The sequence below is a fragment of the Paramisgurnus dabryanus genome, chromosome 20 (genome assembly GCF_030506205.2).
Source record: "Paramisgurnus dabryanus chromosome 20, PD_genome_1.1, whole genome shotgun sequence".
NCBI lineage: Eukaryota > Metazoa > Chordata > Actinopteri > Cypriniformes > Cobitidae > Paramisgurnus > Paramisgurnus dabryanus.
The window spans coordinates 28,541,771-28,564,349 of record NC_133356.1 but is presented as its reverse complement, the minus strand read 5'-3'; the positions used below and the strand labels follow the sequence as shown (position 1 = coordinate 28,564,349).

Sequence of the window (22,579 nt, the reverse complement as noted above, 5' to 3'; positions counted from 1 at the left end):
GTTTTAAGATTGTTATGATATTGGGACTATTTCTCCACTCGCACCTTCAGCTCTGAAGTTCAAATTCGCAGGCAGTACGCAGCCCAGTTATAACAAATGTGAAAGATATGAAATATCATTCAACAGCGATATCATTTAAGTGCAATCCTAAAATATGATTTAAAACATACCGGTAAACCTTTTATTATTAAGTATAAGAAATTAAAATGAATTAAATCGCATGTTTAAACGCCACAGAGATATCAGAGCCAGCAGTCGATTTCTGATGGGCTTGCCGAGGCGAGGCTGCGCTGGGCGGGGTGTGAGCGCCTAGTGTCTGTGATTTTCTGGAGCTCATCTGGAGCTGTTCTCCGTCCGAAAGTGTCCGAGCACATTTTTAAATAGACGCTATCTATATTAACCGACCGCATATTTAAACTTAAAGCACATACATTCACGCCTGAACAACTCTTAAAATTACATTTTGTTACCAAATAACAGTAATATTATGAGCATTTTGTTGTCAGGAAACATAGCTGTCATAAGTCCACATATTGACCAGATTTGTCTTAATTAGTTCAGTCAACATAGCCATTCTGAATGTTGACTGAATTTGGAAATAACCATTCACCTAATGTTTTAAACACAGATTTATCTAGACTTAAAATAATATGTCTACTCAACTAAGCCCAAACAAGAAAATTGGTTCAACTTATATATTTTTGCCCTTCCAACATTTCATTAATTGGATTTTTTACAGTGTACCTGTTCAATTCTCACATCATTGTGCCACTTGTGCACATCAAAAAGCAGTTTCTCATTTCTTTGAACAAGTTGCAAATGCTTTGGTACATCCATGCAAATGATTATGTACAATTCTCTCCTGTTCCTATATTATCAGTTGGTTATGTCATATTGATCAAAATGTATTATGCTGAATGTCTCTGCTGAATAGTCTCACCCCGCACAAAATTTAGGCATTAGTTCATAGTATAAGTCTTTACATGCAAAATGGTTGAACAAGTTGTCATAATACAGGGTTTGGGCAAACATATTTCTATACATTTCTTTTAGATGTTTTTTCTAAATCTGTCCTGAATTGGTAAATTGCTCCCAAGTAAATCTTGACTTTCTATAACAGACGTTGAAATGACGGCTAACTAAAGACCCAATATAGTCCGTCTATGAGAAACCCACTTCTACCCTAAATAACCTTGAATATAGTTACATGCCATTTTTACCAAAATATCTTGAAGATGTATGATATTCCAACATGTATGCAAACTCAACAGGTGGTCAAGGTGTTTGCTTTCATTTCTTTTACATGTTCTAAAAGTATGCATCATCTTTTCTTGGTCTATGGTTAGACGTCTATTAGACTTTCACTGGCAGCCCAAATTTAGCCTTGTTTTAGCCAAACATGCTTGCTGGGTCAGGAGGTAAAGGAAGACTTCAGTGTAATTCCTATAGCACTGCATGTACAGTTTTCCCTAAGGATATTGTCCTATGTTCACATTTCCACTTTTGTTTTTTTTCTTTGTGATTTCTTTGTGATTTCTTTGTGTGCTGTCTTTTCCTTTATGTAATTGCAATGAGATGGTCTGTCAACGAATTACAGTACAAACAGTAAGAGCGTAAATGTAAATTTTGTCCAGTCTCTTGCAATCAACCTCCCACACAAGGTGTAACCTACAATTTACAATAATTGTCATCAAAACTTTAGCCATAGTTTACATCAGAACATCCCTCCAGAGTAAAGTGTTATATTGACAAGATGACTAAACAATTTGACTGTCTTATCCATACACAAAGTTTCTCTAAGCTATATTGAAACTAGCAATAAAATATTTGATATGGTATTTTTTTCATGAAAACCCAGAATATACAGTAATCATCACCTAACCTTTGCTACAACTATAATCAGTCTATGACTGGAGAGTTTGGGTGCATTGCATCTCGTAGTTCATCCAGAATTGTCTGAAGGTCATCTGTCGTCTCCTTTATTTTTGTCACAAATTTCATGGTCTCAGACTTCAGCTCTTCTGCCAGTGAATTTATTTTATTGCTGTTATTTGATGTATGGTCAGGTGACTCTGTGCTTTGGTTGCTGGTGGATGCTGATGCTTGTCGACTTGCTCTTGAAGCTTTATCTTGGCGGATGTTGTGGATTTCTTTAGAGTCGAGAAACACAAAGAAGACATCAACAGCTACAAAAAGTGCAGCCAAAACTCCTGTAGCCGTTTCAGCCACACGAACGGCTCTTGCGGCCTGAGCTGCCACCCTTCCAGCCTTTGCAACTTGAATTGCTCGGAAAATCTCTGGAATTCCTCCAAGTCCTCGTCCAAGTCGAACTCCAGCACTTGCCCCTGGCTGTGCGTTGGAAAACCCATCATCGGTTGTGGAAAACTGTTTATCTAAAGTTTCCGCAGCTATTTGGATGTTTTGGATGCAGCATACTATGGAGTTCATCTTTTCTTGAAACTCTTTTAAGAGCATTTTGATATTTTGCCGTTTTGTGCTCTGGTTAACCATGTTTGTTATGTTGCAGGTACCAGCAGTTACTCCTCCAGCTACTGAAGTGCCGATTCCCACTCCTGTTAATATCAGAGACCCTCCAAGAGTGAACGGAGAGAGAATAAGTCCTGCCACAGATGTGATTCCTCCAGCCAGTGCCACTACACCTCCCGTGAGACTGCCTACGGTTGTATTGAAATGGACTCTTTCCAAATCATTAGCTATGGTTCTTAAGACCTGAAGTGTTGTATTAAGAGTATCAATAGTTGTCAAGGTCTGTGAAATAAAACAGATTTCTTCAATACTTTTCATTTTGTTTAGAACAAAATGCCAGTATGCACTTTTAATAGTAAATTGTATGGAAATTTTTATATTTTAATAAAGGTGGTTTACCTTTTCGTGAAGGTGATTAATGATGAAAGGTCTGGTCAAGATCTCACTGATAGATGGACGGCATGCTGGATCAGGTTGAAGTGTGTCTTTTACCAGCTGACGAAGATCCTCAGAGAAGGTGGGAGGCAGAGCTTCATAGGAGGATTTGTTTATTTTTGCAATAGTCTCAACTGAGAATATTGCAGGAAACTAAATGAGGACAAAAATTTTAAAATCACAATTTGTGTAATTTGTTTACAGAAAAAAAGGTGAAATTGTAAAGTAATCCACAGTTTACATCAAAAAATACTGACACATACACTGTAAAAAAAAATTATATTTTGAAAAATTGTGGAAACTGAAAGTTAAGTATTGACTTAACATATTGCTTTCAAATAATTCTCCCCAAACAAAAATATGCATTGTGGTAATTAAAACTTAAGGTATTGGGATAAGACAAAAATATATATTCACAGAACATATTAAACTCTGCTTAGCCAATTTATCGTGTCAAATGAAAAAACTGAGTTGACTGAACGTAGTTTAGCCAGAAAAGCGTATGGGAATGCACCTGAAATTAATTGGCTTCTGTGTGGGTGCGTGGGAGTTGATGATCGACATTTTCTACAATAAAGTTATGGTAAGTATTTAAATATTTACATTTAAGTAATTGTTAAGTATTTTTAAAGTCATTTTCTAGAGAATGTGTTTTTTTAAGTTTTAGTTCATACTGATAAAATGTTAATAAAAATGGTTAATGCTTGAGTGAGAGTGACACTTTGTTTTGTTTATTCTGTGTTCAGATCTTACGTTGGTTTATGCAAAGAAACATTCAAAAGTCACTAAATCATCAGTTCTGGCTGACTTCTTCCATTGGACACTACATTGGTATTTTTACTTTATATCTTAGAACATCGTTGTTTTAACCTGTTGACGACTGTTTTAATCTAATTAAAGGAAATTCTCACCGCACACTTCAGCATGCACAGCTCATAGATGACGCATCCCAACATCCATATGTCACTGTAAAAATTATTAGTATCAGAATGTAAGTATTCAGTCTAAAATATTGTATGTACATGTATGCATGATATCATTGCAGTTTGATGATGTTTTATTACGTTTTCTCCTCATAAGGTTTGCCATTCCAAATCTCAGGTGCAAGATATGAATATGTTGGCTCTTTAGGGGACCTAATAGATACAAGAGCAGAATACAAATCATAAAGCACACACAAATATGAACTATGCTGTCTTTTGGGTATTACAGTATGTATTGAGGAGTTATTGACAAGTCTTTGATGGCAGTTTTAAGTCAAAGAAGCAAACAATACCCTTGATCAATTACTCCAAACTCGCCAAGACGGAGGGTGCCAAATGAAGTGAAGAATATGCTCTGTAAGAAACCAAGATATTTTGTAAGTTTGGAGATACGGGGTAAAGCATTTTAAAAAAATGCTCTGACTTAACATTTTATTCTCATGCTTTTTTAAATGTACCCTTACACGAAAACAATGTAGTAAAATGACAACATTGTCAAAACAATATAAATGAACAGCCAAAATGCATGAAAAGTTTTCAGATTTCAGTTGAAAACAAGCATGTTTAAACAGCCCTTTGTGTGTTTGAGTTGCTGCATTGGTGGTTTCTATATAGGATTGTTCCTAGTTAGTCTTTTCAAATCACACAGATAAGAATAAACACGTGTAAAGCCAAATTAGATACATTTTCAGAGCACTTTAACTGAATTATAGGCTCCGGCACATACTTTATACTGTACAGATAGTATGCATCAACTAATCAACTAAATAAAATCTTTACCTCAGGATGCACGTTTTTATGCAGGATCTGTTGATCATGCAGGTATTTCAAAGCCATGCAGATCATCACAATACAATCCAGAATCTGTAAATCAGACAAGTGTGAATTTACATCATTTATTTTGTTAAAACTGCAACACTTGACGGCAAGAGGTTAAAATCATTTGGAATTATTTGTGACTTATTATGAGAAATATTATTGCATTTTGGGTATGTGGAAAACTGGTTGCCCAGGTGTTCTCTCAGAATGAATTATATGCATGCCTTTACTTAGAGTTGAGTTGCTTTAAAAGTGTCACGAAATGAACTCAGGAGTCAGATGCAAGTTAACAATTTATTTAGGAAAATAGAAAATAGAAAATAGGAGAGCAAGTCACTGATAGATCCACACACGGCACACGATAGTCCAGTACAGATCCGAAGGGAGAGAGAGAGCCACCCACGCACTCCGTCGAGAACGCCAGCACAATCACCACACACAACAGAGGGATGATACACGCCGCCCTGCAGGTGGATGACAGGCGGAGATGGAAGATGGAAACTCCAAGTTCTCAGACGGGTAATCCACTGTGAAATCCTGATGTAGTAGGGCCACTCGAAAACCACTGGTCACCGCCTAAAAACGAAGCGAACCGGTGGTTCCAAGAAACAACAGTCGTTAGAGTCAATATAATCCACAATGGTAATGAGGTGAACTCCACTCACGGGTGGTGATGCAAACCGGAGAGAAAGAGAGACAGCTGGTATACCGCCTAGAGACGAAACGAACCAGCTGTTGCGAGAGACAAACAAAGTCAATAAATCCAGTACTCCACAAGCGAGCGGTCCGGGTGAAGACGCGCCCCGAACGCCGAAACCAAACCTGGGGTAACAGAGGAGAAGACAGAGAACGACTGACAAGACAAGGCAGGGCAGGGCAGCAGGACTGTGATAAAACAATGAGCGCGCAACGAAGGACAGGACTACGTGCAATATAAAGGAACAGGTAAACGAGACACCACCGGTGAACAAGCGGAGTTAGTGAATACACGAGGAACCGGCACCACAGGTAAACAACACACACACACACAGATCAAACAGCCATCGATCACCCAGCAGTCATGACAGTAGCCCCCCCTCCACGACCGGCACCCGACGGACCGGGAGACTCACCCTGTCGCCGACGGAGATCCTCGATCAGCCCAGGATCCAGCAAATCCCGACCCGGAACCCAGCTCCTCTCATCAGGACCGTATCCTTCCCAATCCACTAAATACTGAAATCCTCTGCCCCTGCGGCGGGAGTCTAGTAACCTCTTAACAGTGTAGACAGGGGCACCATCCACTAGACGAGGGGCGGGGGGATTAGGGGCAGAGACAGGGGGGTTATAGCGAGCAAACATCACAGGTTTAACCTTGGATACATGAAAAACAGGGTGAACCCGACCAAGAGAAAGGGGTAACTTAAGCTTTATCGTCACCGGATTAATGACCTTAGAAATACTGTATGGCCCAATGAATCTCGGAGCCAGCTTACGAGAAGGCTCACGGAGAGACAGATCCTTGGTAGAAAGCCATACCTTTTGACCACAAACGTAACGGGGTGGAGGTCGCCGATGACGATCAGCTGCAGCCTTGGTTCGTCTGGAATTAGATAATAACAATGTCTTAGCTCTCCTCCAGGTGCGTCTGCACCTGCGTACGAAAGCTAACGCAGACGGAATTGCTGCCTCGGGCTCCTGTGATGGAAACAGGGGGGGTTGATAACCGATGGAAAGTTCAAACGGGGATAAATTGGTAGACGTAACGGGAAGAGAATTATGAGAATACTCAACCCACGGAAGCTGATCGCACCAGGAATTCGGATATTGTGACAACAGACAGCGGAGCGTTCTACCGAGATCCTGATTAGCCCGTTCGCATTGCCCATTGGTCTGCGGGTGATAACCAGAAGACAAGCTGGCGGTGGCGCCAATTTGTCTACAAAACTCCTGCCAAAAACGAGAGATGAACTGAGGACCCCTATCTGACACTACGTCAGTCGGAATACCATGTAACCGAAAGACGTGATTAATCAAAACCTGGGCCATCTCTTTAGCAGAAGGTAGCTTGGGCAGGGGAATGAAATGAACCGCCTTCGAAAAACGATCCACCACAGTTAGAACAACAGTGTTACCATTAGATGCCGGTAAGCCAGTGACAAAATCAAGGGCTATATGAGACCAGGGGCGGGAGGGCACGGGCAAAGATTTAAGCAGACCAGCGGGTAGTAAATTAGATGCTTTATTACGAGCACAAACCGAACAGGCTAGTACAAACTGTCTGACGTCAGTGGACATAGAAGGCCACCAAAAACGCTGATGGACGGCAGCCAACGTTCTCCGAATTCCTGGATGGCCGAAAAACTTGGACTCGTGACCCCACCGGATGACATCGGAACGTAACCGCTCAGGAACCCATAGGCGACCCGCTGGACACCCCTCCGGAACTTCCCCCTCCCGGCCGGCCTCTCTCACCCGCTGTTCGATTCCCAATACGAGGGCGCCGACCACCCTCCCCTCCGGGAGAATGGTCTCCGCCCTCTCCGAACCGGACTTCTCGAACAGACGGGAGAGAGCATCAGGTTTGGTATTTTTCGAGCCAGGCCGGTACGAGAGGGTGAAGTTAAAACGATCAAAGAAGAGTGCCCAACGAGCCTGCCTAGATGTTAGTCTTCTGGCCGAACGGATATATTCAAGATTCTTATGATCCGTCCAGACCAGAAAGGGCTCCGAGGTTCCCTCCAATCAGTGACGCGATTCACCCAAAGCGAGTCTAACCGCCAACAGCTCCCGATTCCCTATGTCGTAATTACGTTCTGCTGGGTTTAACCGGTGAGAGAAAAAAGCACACGGATGTACTTTCCCATCAATAGACGATCGCTGAGATAAAACGGCGCCTACCCCGACATCAGATGCATCCACTTCCACTATAAATTGTTTAGCCGGATCGGGAATAGAGAGGACAGGCGCAGAGATGAACCGGGACTTTAACACATCAAAGGCCTCCTGAGCCTCTCTATTCCAACGGAAACACACGTTAGGTGAAGTAAGAGCAGTAAGAGGCTTAGCGATCTGACCAAAATTTCTGATGAAACGCCGATAGAAATTGGCGAACCCCAGAAATCGCTGAAGCTCCTTCCGAGTATCGGGTACTGGCCAATCGGCAACCGTCTTAACCTTAGCGGGATCGGGACGAATTTCACCCTCGGCAATAACAAAACCCAGAAACGAAACCGACTTCTTGTGGAACTCGCACTTCTCCGCCTTAACGAATAGCTGATTCTCTAATAGCCGTTGTAAAACCATGCGAACGTGCTGAGTGTGTATCTGCATGGAGGGAGAAAAGATGAGAATGTCATCGAGATACACAAAGACAAATCTGTTAATCATGTCACCCAGCACTTCATTGACCATGGTCTGGAAGACAGCTGGAGCGTTACAAAGACCGAACGGCAGAACGGAATATTCCCAGTGTCCTGAAGGTGTGTTAAAGGCTGTCTTCCACTCATCGCCCTCTCTAATACGTACCAAGTGATAAGCGTTGCGCAGATCTAACTTGGTAAATACGCGTGCTCCCTGTAATAATTCGAATGCTGATGACATTAATGGCAAGGGGTACTTATTCTTAACAGTAATGTCATTCAGCCCTCGATAATCAATGCACGGACGAAGAGACCCGTCTTTCTTCTTTACAAAGAAAAATCCAGCACCAGCTGGAGACGAGGAGCGGCGAATGAGACCGGCTTTAAGAGCGTCATTAATGTATTTATCCATAGCCTCTCTTTCTGGTTTAGCTAGGGAAAATATACGACCCTTAGGCGGAGAAGTGTTGGGAAGTAGTTTGATCTCGCAATCATACGACCGATGAGGAGGCAGAGAAGTAGCCCGGGACTTACTGAAAACCTGATACAGATCCGAGTACTCCGCCGGGACTCCCGAGAGATCGATAGCTGGAACCTGCGAGACAGAACAAGAGACAAGAGAAGGAGCAGGACCAAGACAAGAAACATAACACGAAGACTTCCAAGATAACACAACATTGTTCTGCCAATCAACGTGAGGATTATGTTTGGATAGCCAGTCATGACCTAAAATGACTGGCGATTGTGAATCCTCTAAGATGTAAAATTCGATCTCCTCACGATGATTGCCAGAAACAAACAAACTCACAGGGGGTGTGCGGTGCGTGATCACAGCCATATGCTGGCCCTTCAATGTCCAGGCAGACAAAGGAGAGGAGAGAGGGACGAGTGGAATACCCCAGGACTTGGCCAACCCAGCATCCAAAAGACACGCCTCCGCACCGGAATCCAGCAACGCCTGTGACGGAAAAGAGTTAATAAGAACAGGTAGTGTGGTGCTGCTTACGGGAGATTTAAATGACGATGCGCCCACCGAGACTCCCAGGTTCATCGGCGGGCGTGAGCTTTTACCGGACAGGTGGCCGCCAGATGCCCCGGCTTGCCACAATATAAGCAGAGACCACTAGATAGTCGACGATTTCTCTCCCCAGCAGATAAACGAAACTTGCCCAGCTGCATAGGCTCCTCGGAGGGCGTTTCTGAGGTGATCTCCCCTGGTTCCGACATCCGCTGGTGAAATGAGCGACGCAGATCTCTCTGCCGATGGCGAGACTCAACCCTCAGGGCCAGATCGATGGCAGCTTCCAGAGACGTGGGTGGCTCCCTCAGTGCAATCTCGTCCTGAATGACCGGTGTAAGACCCTCGAGGAATTGTGCTCTTAATGCCGCGTCGTTCCAGTTGCAGCAAATGGCGAGCGTCTTAAAACGAATAGCAAAATCAGTAACAGAGTCATTACGTTGCCGTAATCTCACCAACTCAGCCGCTGCCATGTCTCCCTTGAGTGAGCGGTCAAACAATCTTAACATCTCTTCCTCCAGAGCCTCGAACGAGAATGTAAAAGGAGCTTTAGCCCCCCAGGCGGCCATACCCCAGTCTCTCGCCCTTCCAGTGAGTAACGTCAGGACATAGGCCACTCTGGAAGTGGATGAAGAAAATCGACGGGGTTGGAGCGCAAAGACGAGAGAGCACTGCTGTAGAAAGGATCTGCAGGTGTTAGGATCGCCATCGTAGGTGGGGGGTGTTGCCGTGTGTGGCTCCCGTTCAAATGAAGCGGCTCCTCCGGATGAGGTTGGGGCTTCATGGTGAGGAGTCACTTTATCCAAACGATTGCTGAGCTCTTTCAATTGCTCAGACAGGATGCTGAAATCTCTGGCAGCAGCAGACAATAACGACGAATGTTGGTCGATGGCCGCCCCCTGCTGGTGAAGGGCAGTCTGCACCTCCAGTCTTTCTAAACTTGCTGACTCCATTTTTGGCGCGCTCATCTGTCACGAAATGAACTCAGGAGTCAGATCCAAGTTAACAATTTATTTAGGAAAATAGAAAATAGAAAATAGGAGAGCAAGTCACTGATAGATCCACACACGGCACACGATAGTCCAGTACAGATCCGAAGGGAGAGAGAGAGCCACCCACGCACTCTGTCGAGAACGCCAGCACAATCACCACACACAACAGAGGGATGATACACGCCGCCCTGCAGGTGGATGACAGGCGGAGATGGAAGATGGAAACTCCAAGTTCTCAGACGGGTAATCCACTGTGAAATCCTGATGTAGTAGGGCCACTCCAAAACCACTGGTCACCGCCTAAAAACGAAGCGAACCGGTGGTTCCGAGAAACAACAGTCGTTAGAGTCAATATAATCCACAATGGTAATGAGGTGAACTCCACTCACGGGTGGTGATGCAAACCGGAGAGAAAGAGAGACAGCTGGTATACCGCCTAGAGACGAAGCGAACCAGCTGTTGCGAGAGACAAACAAAGTCAATAAATCCAGTACTCCACAAGCGAGCGGTCCGGGTGAAGACGCGCCCCGAACGCCGAAACCAAACCTGGGGTAACAGAGGAGAAGACAGAGAACGACTGACAAGACAAGGCAGGGCAGCAGGACTGTGATAAAACAATGAGCGCGCAACGAAGGACAGGACTACGTGCAATATAAAGGAACAGGTAAACGAGACACCACCGGTGAACAATTACTGAAACAAGGGGGCGGAGTTAGTGAATACACGAGGAACCGGCACCACAGGTAAACAACACACACACACACAGATCAAACAGCCATCGATCACCCAGCAGTCATGACAAAAAGATCCTATAGATCTGATTGCTCAATTTTGCTCTTGGATGGTCAACACCCTACAGTTTTGCTCCAACCTTCTCTACCATATACCTACTGTATGTTGAGCTTTCTAGGTGATTTAGATGTTGGTTTTAAGATGCACCACTTTAAAAATGAATCATGCTTACACTGTAAAAAATACTTTGCTGCCTTAAATTTTTTTGTTGAATAAACTGGGATTTACAAGTTATTTCAACTTACTATTATTTATCTTGACTAGAGATGAGTTGTTATAACTACAGGTGAGTTGTTATAACTTATAAAATTTAGTTGACTTTTCTCAACTATATTTTATAAGTTGTGACAACACATCTCTGTTGACATGACTTGAAAATCTGAGTTGATTTAACAAAAATTTTTAAGGCAGCAAAGTATTTTTTAGAGTGTATGCTGCACTGTAAAAAATGCAGCATTTTTGTCAAATCAACATATCTTTTTATGCTACTTTAATGTAAAAAAATAAATAAATAAACAATTTCAACTTGTTTGTTGTTAGTGATGTCAACTATTCACTGGTCAAAACTTCAAATAGTATGTTAAACTGACTTGGAAAACCAAGTTGTTAACTTCATGCTGCATTTTGTTCACAGTGTGGAATGGATTGTGCTTCTGGAGACTCAACAGGTTCCAAAACTAATGATTTGATTCTACGTGTGCGTGATTAGCACGAGAATTTGTAAAAACCGGGAGCAGAATTAACATTGCCTGTGCTAATCTTTTACCACCAGTCTACAGTCATACCTCATTCTCAGAAAATTTATCTGTTCCATTTATTTTAATTTTCTGAGCAAGATCTCCACCTTCGCAGCGCTCCAACAGATACAAACAGTCTGAATCTGAAAGTTTAATAATAATTACAGTATTACAAACTTTAATATTATTTAAAAATAAGTCAGTAATTTATTTAGCCCTGAAAGGTGAACAGAAAAAATCTTAATTTTTGTTCAACCTGTGATGATTTCCTCATAATGGACGATATATGGATGGTTGAGCTGGAGGAGAAATTTTAATTCATCCTAAAAACAGACAGAAACACAACCTCAAATAATCTTATAATCATTTACCTTTTTATAATCATTTAACTCAAATCTCATTAAAATCAAACTGTTAAAATTACCTGTTTTTTGCTCAACTTTTTAACGACAAACAGGTCACCCCCTTCATTTTTCACCAGGATCTTGTTCTTTTCTTCACTCACTAATGTGTAGCCATGGTCTTGTACAATGGATAGACTGTTGCCCATTGCTGTAAATTCATGCAAAGCAAAAATGTTTTAGAGAAAAAAACATTATTAAAATATTTGTTTTCTATAGATGGGTTGCACGGCGACATCATTAACTGGTTGCGCGCGCAACCGAGAGGCAGAAAGAATAGACGTGCCTGATGTTGTAGGCTAGTAGCGGTGTCTGTAAGTCAAAATGCCAAGGAGTTGTTGCGTGAATAATAGTACCAAAAGAGCCAGTGCTGGGTGCCTGATGTTAATATACCAGTATATGCGACTATTACGTTACTGTCAGAATCCTGCCAGATCCTTGTTTGTATTTAGATCTAGTCATCATGGCAGGGTTCTGACAGTACAATGTTTTATGTGGGAGATGCGTGGTTTAAGTATTGGTTTATTCTGACCACGCATTTCCCGGGTCTCATCACTTTTTCCCCGATCCCTTACTTGTGATTTATTCCAGGTGTTTGTAATTTATTTTCTCCCTATTTAAGAGTCCTTGTGTTTGTCGTCCAGTGCGGGTTTGTCAGTGTTACTCTGTTGGGCAAAGTGTCTTCCAGTAATTGGCTTGCAGTATATAGCTTATGTTTCAGTTTATGTTTAGTGTTTTTTTTTTTAAGTAATAGTGTTTAGTGTAGTCTTAGTTAGATTTGTGTTTGCCCTGTTCTGTTTGCCCCCTCATGGGTTTCGTTTTCCTGTTTCTACCTTGTTTTGTTTAATAAAGTCCTGTGTTGTTCTCTCGATATGGCTACCAGGTAAGCAGTTGTTATTTTTTCTCTCCAGATAAAATTAGAAAATTTGTTTGTCATAGTACCTAGTAGGGGTGTAACAGTATGTGTATTCGTACCGGACCGTTTTGGTAAAGGGCTTTCGGCACGGTGCACATGTGCATTGAATGGCCGAATGCAATCTTTTGTGTGCGTCTGTGCAGAACATAATATAGTGTGCGTTTCCACACGAACATATTAAGTGGCGAAAGTCTCCGCGTTCAGCGCAAGTCTTCTGTCAAACATATAACATAATTCAGAAAGATTTTTATTTACTTAGTTGTATATTCGTTTAATTATTGATGTAAAGTTTACGGGGCCACCTACGTGTTGCGTCTAAAAGCGCGTGTTAAACACGTGTCAACGAGCTGTTTTGTTTTTTCTAAAGTGTGTGAGAGGTTGCGCATCTTTCGTTGCTACGCAATCATGAGACGCGGTTTCTGTGACAGCGAGAATAAGGAATGCGTGATCAGATTTTTCATCTGCACCTCACGTCAATCATATCATTGTCTAAATGCGATCAGCTGGTCGGGACAGAGAAGAGCTGTAACCCGGGCTTACTCAACTGCGGAGGGGTTTGTTAGTTTAAGTCACAGCTTACATTGACGACGCAAAGATTAGAAGAAACGTGCAAAAGATCAAAGATGGCTATGTATGCAACTCACTCATCTCAATATGAGTGTATAATAAGTATATCATCATGTTGTTTGCTATGCAGTTACACATAAAGCAGTAATATTATTTATATGCAGAGATGGTACATAGCCAATTCAATATGACTTAAAAACAAATCCAAAATAAATAAAAAAAGAAAAAAAGTTTGGTGGCAGAAATGTAGGCTAATAGTTCATAAATGTATTCAAATTTGGTTGCTAGGGGCGTGGCTTGGGAGTGCCCAATGATGTGGCCAGTGATTACACTCCGAGTCACAAGTAAAACGGTCCAACCCCCATGTCTCTACGATGCTCTGATGCCGAGATATAACTGTTTGAATTTTATGTTGCTAGGGGGCTCAAAAGTGGTTGCTGGGGGCGTGGCTTAAGACCTATGTAAGGGTCCTGAGAGACTGATTGGATGCCTGAGTAAAATGAGCCCACCCACATGTCTCTATGACACTGCTGCAAAGATATCCATCTGGGCATTTTATAATGGCAGTCTATGGGAGATGTTGCTAGGGTGCCCAAAATGGTTGCTAGGGGCGTGGCTTAATAGCTCTGGGACTATCCTGATAGACTGATTGGATGTATGAGTAAAATGAGCCCACTCCTTTGTCTCTATGACGTTGTAAGACAAAGATATCCAATCTGGAACTTTTTTATTCCCTTATTTGGGCATGTTGCCTGCCCCATTATAAGTCAATGGGAAATTTTGGGTGCCTCTTACACCCCAGGGGTACAACTTACTCCCCAATGTGATGGATGTTCTTACAGAGCCTATCACCCTCTTCAAATGTTGCAACCGACATGTTTCTACAAAATCCTTGAGCGATGCTATGACCCATCAAAGTTCGTCCCAATGTTAAGTCAATGGGATTTTTCGGGTGGTTTTTCGCCCCCCTTTCGGAAATCCTGCACCCGATCGCTTATAAAAGTCATAGTACACCTCTCCTCAATAAGCCGGTAAATTTGAGCCCTCATTCGTGTGTCTACTACAACAAACCGTGTGGGACGAAAAAGTGTGCAGACATAAGAATAAAATGTAATATCTTTGAGGAATAATAATAGTGATGCTTTGCATAAATGCAAGCACCACTAAATATAGCTGCAAGCAGAGATGGCGGGCCCTCGCACGTCTTTTTATCACTATACGGTGCCTCTGAGAAAACGATGCACGGTGGGCACGTGCATCAAGTGGGTAAATATCAGTGGACTATTTCATGTTGCTAACTGACCCATTTAGGTACTGTAGGTAAAACAAACACCACATTTTAGACAAACGGGGGTGCTAGTGAGCCACTAAATAGACACTGACCTTTTTGTCATTACTTAACAGCCGACAACTCTGATGTGTGTGGCAAATTTAAAGTTAATCTAAGCATGCCAAGAGCCTTAAATATGCCTGAAATAAAAGTAAAGTTTGACACGTTGCCATGGGAACAGCGCTTGAGATGTCAAAAATTCCTTCGCAATTTAGCATCTACAATCTCTCAACATCATGTTAACCAATACTGAATACGCAAAAAATCCAAGGCACTCAAGTGAGAAAAATATTAAAAAGCCTTTAATTCACTGGGCTGGGCTACATACAAAATTTAAAAGGTTTCGGCTTACGCCTTCATCAGGATACACATGCATTGATACACAGCGCTCTACTTAAACGGTAATCACGAGCAGCTGGATAATAGATGGGAGTGGCCACCATTCCATTCAAGTAAAGATAATCTAATCACTATATACCCACATTTCAGATTCACTTACATCACACTAAAATGTAAATAGAGTAAATAAACAAAAAATTACAAAAAAGTAAGGCTTTTTTATGTTTTTCTCACTTGAGTGCCTTGGATTTTTTTGCGTATTCAGTATAATTATTTCCTCTCCTCATCGTCCAAAGAGCACCAGTGATTGTCACAAAAGAAGACCAGTGTAGCACACTCTGCTATTTCTCATCATGTTAACCAAGTTTGTTGTCAATCGCATAAATCCTATAGGAGGAGTATTTAAAAGTTCACAGCATGTAACTGTCAGCCTTAAATATGTGTGAAAATGAAAGTAAAGTTTTACACGTTGCCATAGAAAAAGAGTTTGAGATATCAAAAATCCCTTTCGCAATTTAGCATCTACAATGTCTCAGCATCATGTTGACCACTTCTGGAATCAATTACATTAATTCTTTAGAAGTAGTATTTAAAAGTTTGCCGCATGCGACTGTAAGGCTTAAATATGCCTTAAAAATGAATGTAAAGTTTGACAGGTTGCCATGGGAACAGCTTTTGAGATATCAAAAAACAATCCAAAATTTTCAACAATCCAAAATGGCCGACTTCCTGTTGGGCGGAGCAAAAATGTGTGAGGGCTTAAATTTTTGCTCGATCTGTGCCCCAATGTTTGTTTTTGCATTACAGGGGGCGCTACAGAGCTCCCTTGCCATGCCGTGGTCCAGCATTTGCCCGGACCGACGGCCGATGACTCTGACGTCTGTGCCAAATTTCAAGAGTTTTCGAGTATGTTAAGGCACCCAAAGTGCCCAAAAGTGTAAAAAAAAACTAAAATAATAATCCTAAGGAAAACAATAGGGCAGGGCTATTCAATTAGTTTGTCGTGGGGGCCAGTTCATAAAAAGCATCTCAATTGAGGGGCCGGAGATATAACAGTGATGATTACTACATTTTCTTACATTTAAACATACTAAATGTTATATTTTAAAACTGCATAAAATCAAAATCAGTGCATTGTACAATAGGCTTTTTCTACAAATTAGTGCATTGTTAGATGTCAAAGTAGGCTTTTTCTACATCCAGACATGTTCATATGTTGTATTTTAAAATTGCATAACAACATACGTACATTGTAAGATGCCCAAGTAAGCTTTGTTCTACATTTAAAGAGGTAAATAAGAGCCATATCACACTCATTGAGAATTTAACTTATTTACTCACTTCAGTACACATAATAAAAAAGTTTATATTATGGAACATAATTGTTTTATGCTGTTTTTTGTCAAAGCTAATTATTACAGTAGCCCTATTTAAACTACAACAGCCATCTTAATAACTGGTAAACATTAAACTACCTTCCAATAAAACAGAATATGTTTTAGATTGCGCAAGAGCAGTAAAATCAGGTGTATGTTTGTCACGCATACAGTGGTGCAGGTGCTGGGCTGTGAGCGATGGGCGACTAACTGTTACTCGTTTTATTATTGCATTCTTGTGTGAGAACGATGACTCGCATAATATTTGAGCCTTTGTCTGCTTTGAATTTTGGAGAAACTGCAGGATCTTTTTGTCTAGTTCACAAAATCGTTTCAACGAGTTTCCTTTTAACGTTAATGTCATTGTGGATAAGCATAAACATATCAGACAACAATTGTCGGAAAAAGCAGTGTTTTAAGCTGGAAATACAACAAATAAAGTTAAAACAGTCATAGAGTCCGGTCTCTTAACTCACCACTGTCAGCTATCGCGTCTTGAGACGCAGGCGCGAGCGGGGGAGGCGATCGCGTTGAACTTGTGGACCAAAGCGCGAATATAAACCGCTGCTCGCACCAGTCACGTGACCCGCGCTCTGCAGCTCATGCTGTATGAAACAGACGCACGCGCATCAACTCGTAACTGTAGGGCCCCTTGTTTAACTTACTACATTTATTCTAGAGCTGTCTTTTTTACAGACTACATAAAGGGCCGGATCAAATTACCTTGGGGGCCGGGTTTGGCCCGCGGACCGCCAATTGAATAGCCCTGCAATAGGGCTTTGCACCTTTTGGTGCAGGCCATTCTGCTCCTCTGTGCTCGGGCCCTAATAAACAAAGCAAAAACAATAGGGTCCTCACACCCCGGTGTGCTCAGGCCCTAATAATAAACGGAGCAAAAACAATAGGGCTTTTCGGTGTTTGGGCCCTAATAATAAAAAAATAATAATCCTAAGGAAAACAATAAGGCGCCCTAATTAAAGCTGTAAGCAGCGATGGAAGGGCCCTTGCACGCATGTGCACTGCCACCCTATGGCCTTAGTAAAGCAGGGAACCAGGGATTTAAATTTAAGTGGGTAAATATAGGTGGATATTCAAAGGAACTTTGATGTGCCACACCTCCTGTGTGGAGCAGGTGGCGCTATGACTGTAACTGATTGTTGTTATGTTAATGTGTTCAGGCCAGGAACCTTGTCAATCATATGAAGTCTGTGACAGGTCGGATGTTGCATGCCTGAGTTACAACAGCTTTCTCATGGTGAAACATCAAACTTTGCCAGGTCACCACGGACATGCCCTTTAACGAAAATTCCAGATCTTCGTAATTTGTCATTGTGAAGTCCTTAAGATCAGTCTGACCAAATATGATGATGATCTGAATAAAATTCTATGAGCAGTAAACACTGTGTAAAACATGGCATTTTCTGCTGCCAGCAGGTGGGGCTATAACTTTTATTGAATTTTTCATGTTGATGTGTTCAGGCCAGGACACTTATCAAACATGTGAAGTGTGGGTCAGAGTGGACGTTTTAAGTCTAGTTAGAACAACTTCCTGTTTCATTGCAAAACACAGAATTTTGGCAGGCAACCACGGACACACCCTCCAACGAAAAGTCAGGATCTCCGCAATTTAGCATCGCAAAGGCCTTAAGATGACACAGGCCAAATATGATGATGATCTGATTAAATTTCTAGGAGGAGTTTGTTAAAGTACGAAGCTCAGAAATAGCAAAATTTGCACTCAAATTACAGAGAAAATTCAAAATGTCTGACTTCCTGTAGGCTTTAAAGCTTTGCTCCAAGAGACTTTTTTGTAGGTCTTGGGGTGATACATGATCCTATCACATTTCAAATTTGTACGTTTACCGTAGCGGGGGGCTGCTCTCTTAAGTTTTTGTAGGTGGCGCTATACATACATTTTTACATCTCCAGTTCTGAAGCCTATTTCAAATAAAAATGTTCACCATATTTTAGACGTGTGCAACGTTTCCTGAGTTTTTGAGCTTGTTTAGGCTGTCAAAAATGCGATTCATTTAGTGATACTTTGCGAGGCCGCCACGGACACGCCCTTTAACGAAAAGTCAAGGTTGTCGCTATTTATCATCACACAAGGTCTTGTGATGTTGATATGGCTAAATCTCTAAGAGCAATAAGTCACAGCATAAAAAATGGTATTTCCTGCTGCCTCTAGGTGGCGCTATGATTGTTATTGAATTATGCAATGTTGATGTGTTCAGGCCAAGACCCTTATCAAACATGTGAAGTTGGGAACAGATCTGACAATGTATGCCTGAATTACAACAGCTTTCTGTTTTATGGCGAAACATCATATTTTGAAAGGCTGCCACGACACACCCTTCAATGAAAAGTCAAGATCTTCGCAATTTATCACCGCAAAGTGCTTAACATCAGTCTGACCAAATATGATGATGATTTGATTAAATCTCTAAGAGCAGTAAATCACGGCGTAAAACATGGCATTTCCTGCTACCTCTAGATGGCGCTATGACGGAAGCTAAATATTGCCATTGAAATGTGTTCAGGCCAAGACCCCTATCAAACATGTGAATCGTGGGGCAGATTGGACATTGTATGTCTGAGTTATAACAACTTCTGTTTCATGCGAAAATGGTGAAATTTGTCAGGCCGCCACGGACGCACCCTCCAACGAAAAGTCAAAAGCTCTGCAATTTAACATGTGCCTTTAGATGACACAGACTAAATATGATGATGATCGGATTAAATCTCTAGGAGGAGTTTGTTAAAGTACGAAGCCTGGAAATGGCAAAATTTGCAAAGCCCTATTGTTTTTGCTCAGTTTCTTTTTCTTCTTTTTTCTTCTTTTGCCATTTTCGCCTGCTCCACGGTGCTCGGGCCCTAATAAATTCGAGCAAAAACAATAGGGTTTCACACCTTTTGGTGTAGGCCATTCTGCCCTGCTCCTTGGTGCTCGGGCCCTAAAAATAATAATTCGAACAAAAACAATAGGGCTTCGCAACTTTCGGTGCAGGCCACTCTGGCCCGCTAAGTAATGTATTTTTGAAATTACTTATCCCATCTGAATAATTCTTTTTGGATTGCTTTTTCTTACCTGACAAAAACTGGGAGCAAAAACCTGTGTGTTCCTGTGTTTGAAAATAGTTGTTATTATCTTCAACGTTTCCGTCTTCCACCGATGAGATGTTTCACAGACTAGAACGGTTTTTGGATGATTTCCGAGGCGAGGCTTGCTGACGATTCTGACGGATGAGTTGCTGACACTCAAGAAGTCTTCGCTGCAGCCTGCATCGCGATGACGTAGTGGATTAATCCAATATGTAGTGGATGTTCAATCACGCATCCGCAGTGAAGAGCAGGGCTGCCAACTTTTTAGTTCACCTTTGAGTAAGATTCAATTGATTTTTTTCTCTTTTATTTAAAACTGTCACGGCAAACATCACACAGGCTTTTACTTCTTACAAACATGCACACGCGGGTGAGAGTTTATTAAAATTGCCGTTTTCTGAGGGTTTCTACATGCGTGGAATCCGGACAGGTCTCTGCTTTTCATCCAGACCTTTGTGTGTTCAACTTTATATGGTGCAGCGCTGAGTGATCGTCGTATGACTGAGCAAAAACAATAGGGCTTTCTGGCCTGCTCCTCGGTGCTGGGCCCTAATAAAAAGTTTAAGTGCAACAACAGTATGTTGGCTTTCTTAAGCCAACATAATAATAATAGTGATGCTTTGCATAAATGCGAGCACCACTAATAATATCCTGAGCAAGGATAATAGTGATGCTTTGCATAAATGCAAGCACCACTAATAATAAGTATGAGGAATAATAATAGTGATGCTTTCCATAAATGCAAGCACCACTAATAACCGAAAGTTCCCATTTTTTTGCCCGCAGTGGCCCCACCCGGGGCCCAAAGGGACATGTTTGCTGGGAATGAACTTAAAATTTTAAGGCAATAGTTTTTCACAGTGTAATTAACAAAACCCTGAAATTTCTAAAAACAGACTGATGTTTTTGAATAAAAAGTGCTATTAAAATGCAATTGTTAAGTAATGTAGTTTTGATATTACTCGCATCTGAATAATTATTTTTGGATTGCTTTTTCTTACCTGACAAAAACTGGGAGCAAAAACCTGTGTGGTCCTGTGTTTGAAAATAGTTGTAATTATCTTCAACGTTTCCGTCTTCCACCGATGAGATGATTTCACAGACTAGAACAGTTTGTGGGTGAGTTCCGAGGCGAGGCTTGCCGTCGCTTCTGACGAATGAGTTGCTGACACTCAAAAGATCTTCGCTGCAGCCTGCATCGCAATGACGTAGTGAATTAATCCAATATGTAGTGAAGAGCAGGGCTACTAACTTTTGAGTTCAGCTTGGAGTGAGATTTATGGGGGTTGGGGGGTTATTGGGATACTATTTTTTTTTAAGTTCTACTCATTTGCCAATTAATAATATTGTGGATTTGAGCTATTTCTGTGTTAAATTGTTGGAAAAGACTGCAGAAAATGGTTTACAATACAAATCTAATCATATTTTAGAAATTAAATTGAAATAAAAGCTTTTACAAATTACACTCTGGAAATTAATTTTTTACAATCAAAAATATTTTACACTGATTAGTATAAAGTTATAGTTAGAGTTTTAACTTTAAACTTTCAAAAGTGTTGAAATAATAAGGTTCCATATTTTGCTGTGAAGCTGTGCATATGCTCCTCTTCATCTAAAACAATTTCCCCCTGCTTACGCATCCTGTTTCACCAACATGCAAGCTGACCCAGCTGATATGTCTATACACCTCTTCAGTCTCCTGTAGAGAGAGGCAGCAAAGGACACGTACAGTCACAGAGAAAAATGCCATGTCGTCTTTACCATAAGATCACAGTAAAAGTTTGTCTAAATCAGTTTGGAGAGGACAGGAGGTATTTGAGGGAGAGAACAAAGGTCAAGAAAGTAAAGAGTTGATGCTTCATCCTAGACTATATGTTCATAACACACAGTATAATGAGAAATACATTTATAACTACATGTAACTTTAAATACTCCATCATAAACTATATTTAAAAAACTGCAATGGTTCTGTTGTTCTTTGCTTTTCTTTGTTTCTATTTCATGTAAAGCTGCTTTAGAATAATGAACAATTATGAAAAGTGCTTTATAAATAAAATAAAATTTAAAACCTTGCCCAGTTATTGGGACATAATTAAGGACGTAGAGTGAAGAGACACCTGCTGTCATTATAACAACTCCACTGAAGTACACAAAGAAATGATGAAAAAGAGAAGGAAAGAAACTTGGAGCTGACAATTTAAAGATCGGATCAGGAGAATGGAAAGAATAAATCTGATCACATCATACACTGATACACTACTACTCAAAATGTCAACTACAATTGATTTTTCAGCCCTCAGCCAGACCCAAAAACAACGCAAAAACTCCAACAAAGCAAGAATTAAATGAAGAACAAAACAAGGCATCAAAACAACATAGAAACACTGATAAATAGCTCCAAGTACCGATAACGGGAAAGGGGTTGTATATTTTTGGATCAATATAATAAATGTTTAATATTTAAACCATATGCTTTGCAAGTTTATTTAGAACTTTATCAATAGTTCTTTCAGTGTCTGTTGTAATCTAATCTTGACAATATAATTTGATATAATATATAACATATATAATAAATATAATATAATAAGATTTATCTGTGAAAATGGGGTGTGTGGAAAATAAAGCATAGTTGATTGCCAGCATTTACAGGTAGCCTACAAACACAGATTTTGGTCATTTAAATTTTGACAATGGGCAAAAACAACCATTTTAACAACTGTACCTTTAAAAAAAATTAAGGACCATACAAAGTGCTTTAAAAAAAAATGTTCTGGGTGATATTAATTTGTTAGCAGTGATAAAAAAACATAACCAGGGGAAAACTGCAAGAAAATGTGTCCCAACAAAGAAAAACAGACCGCACAGCAAACGAAGAGGGAATGTGTTTAAATACACATTAAAGGGAGAAATTAGTATTTGTAATAATTTTACGTTTGCCTTGTTG

General features: G+C 40.9%; 1 protein-coding gene across 2 annotated transcripts; it reads right to left on the bottom strand.

Annotated features, from left to right (window-relative positions):
• Positions 1-747: 747 nt before the first annotated feature.
• LOC135730672 (uncharacterized) lies at positions 748-20,768 on the bottom strand. Of its 2 annotated transcripts, none has more exons than XM_065248560.1 (10): positions 20,637-20,768; positions 12,029-12,156; positions 11,861-11,927; positions 11,653-11,747; positions 4,686-4,769; positions 4,199-4,260; positions 3,987-4,058; positions 3,834-3,888; positions 2,887-3,075; positions 748-2,769 (listed from the first exon to the last, which is right to left on the bottom strand). In XM_065248560.1, the coding sequence occupies exons 2-10, from the start codon at positions 12,152-12,154 to the stop codon at positions 1,900-1,902; spliced, it is 1,620 nt and encodes a 539-aa protein (XP_065104632.1). In that variant the 5' UTR covers positions 12,155-12,156; positions 20,637-20,768; the 3' UTR covers positions 748-1,899. The 2 variants fall into 2 exon arrangements, with proteins under 2 accessions (XP_065104632.1, XP_065104636.1); XM_065248564.1 differs by lacking the exon at positions 20,637-20,768 and adding an exon at positions 19,622-19,749.
• Between the last annotated feature and the right edge of the window lie 1,811 nt (positions 20,769-22,579).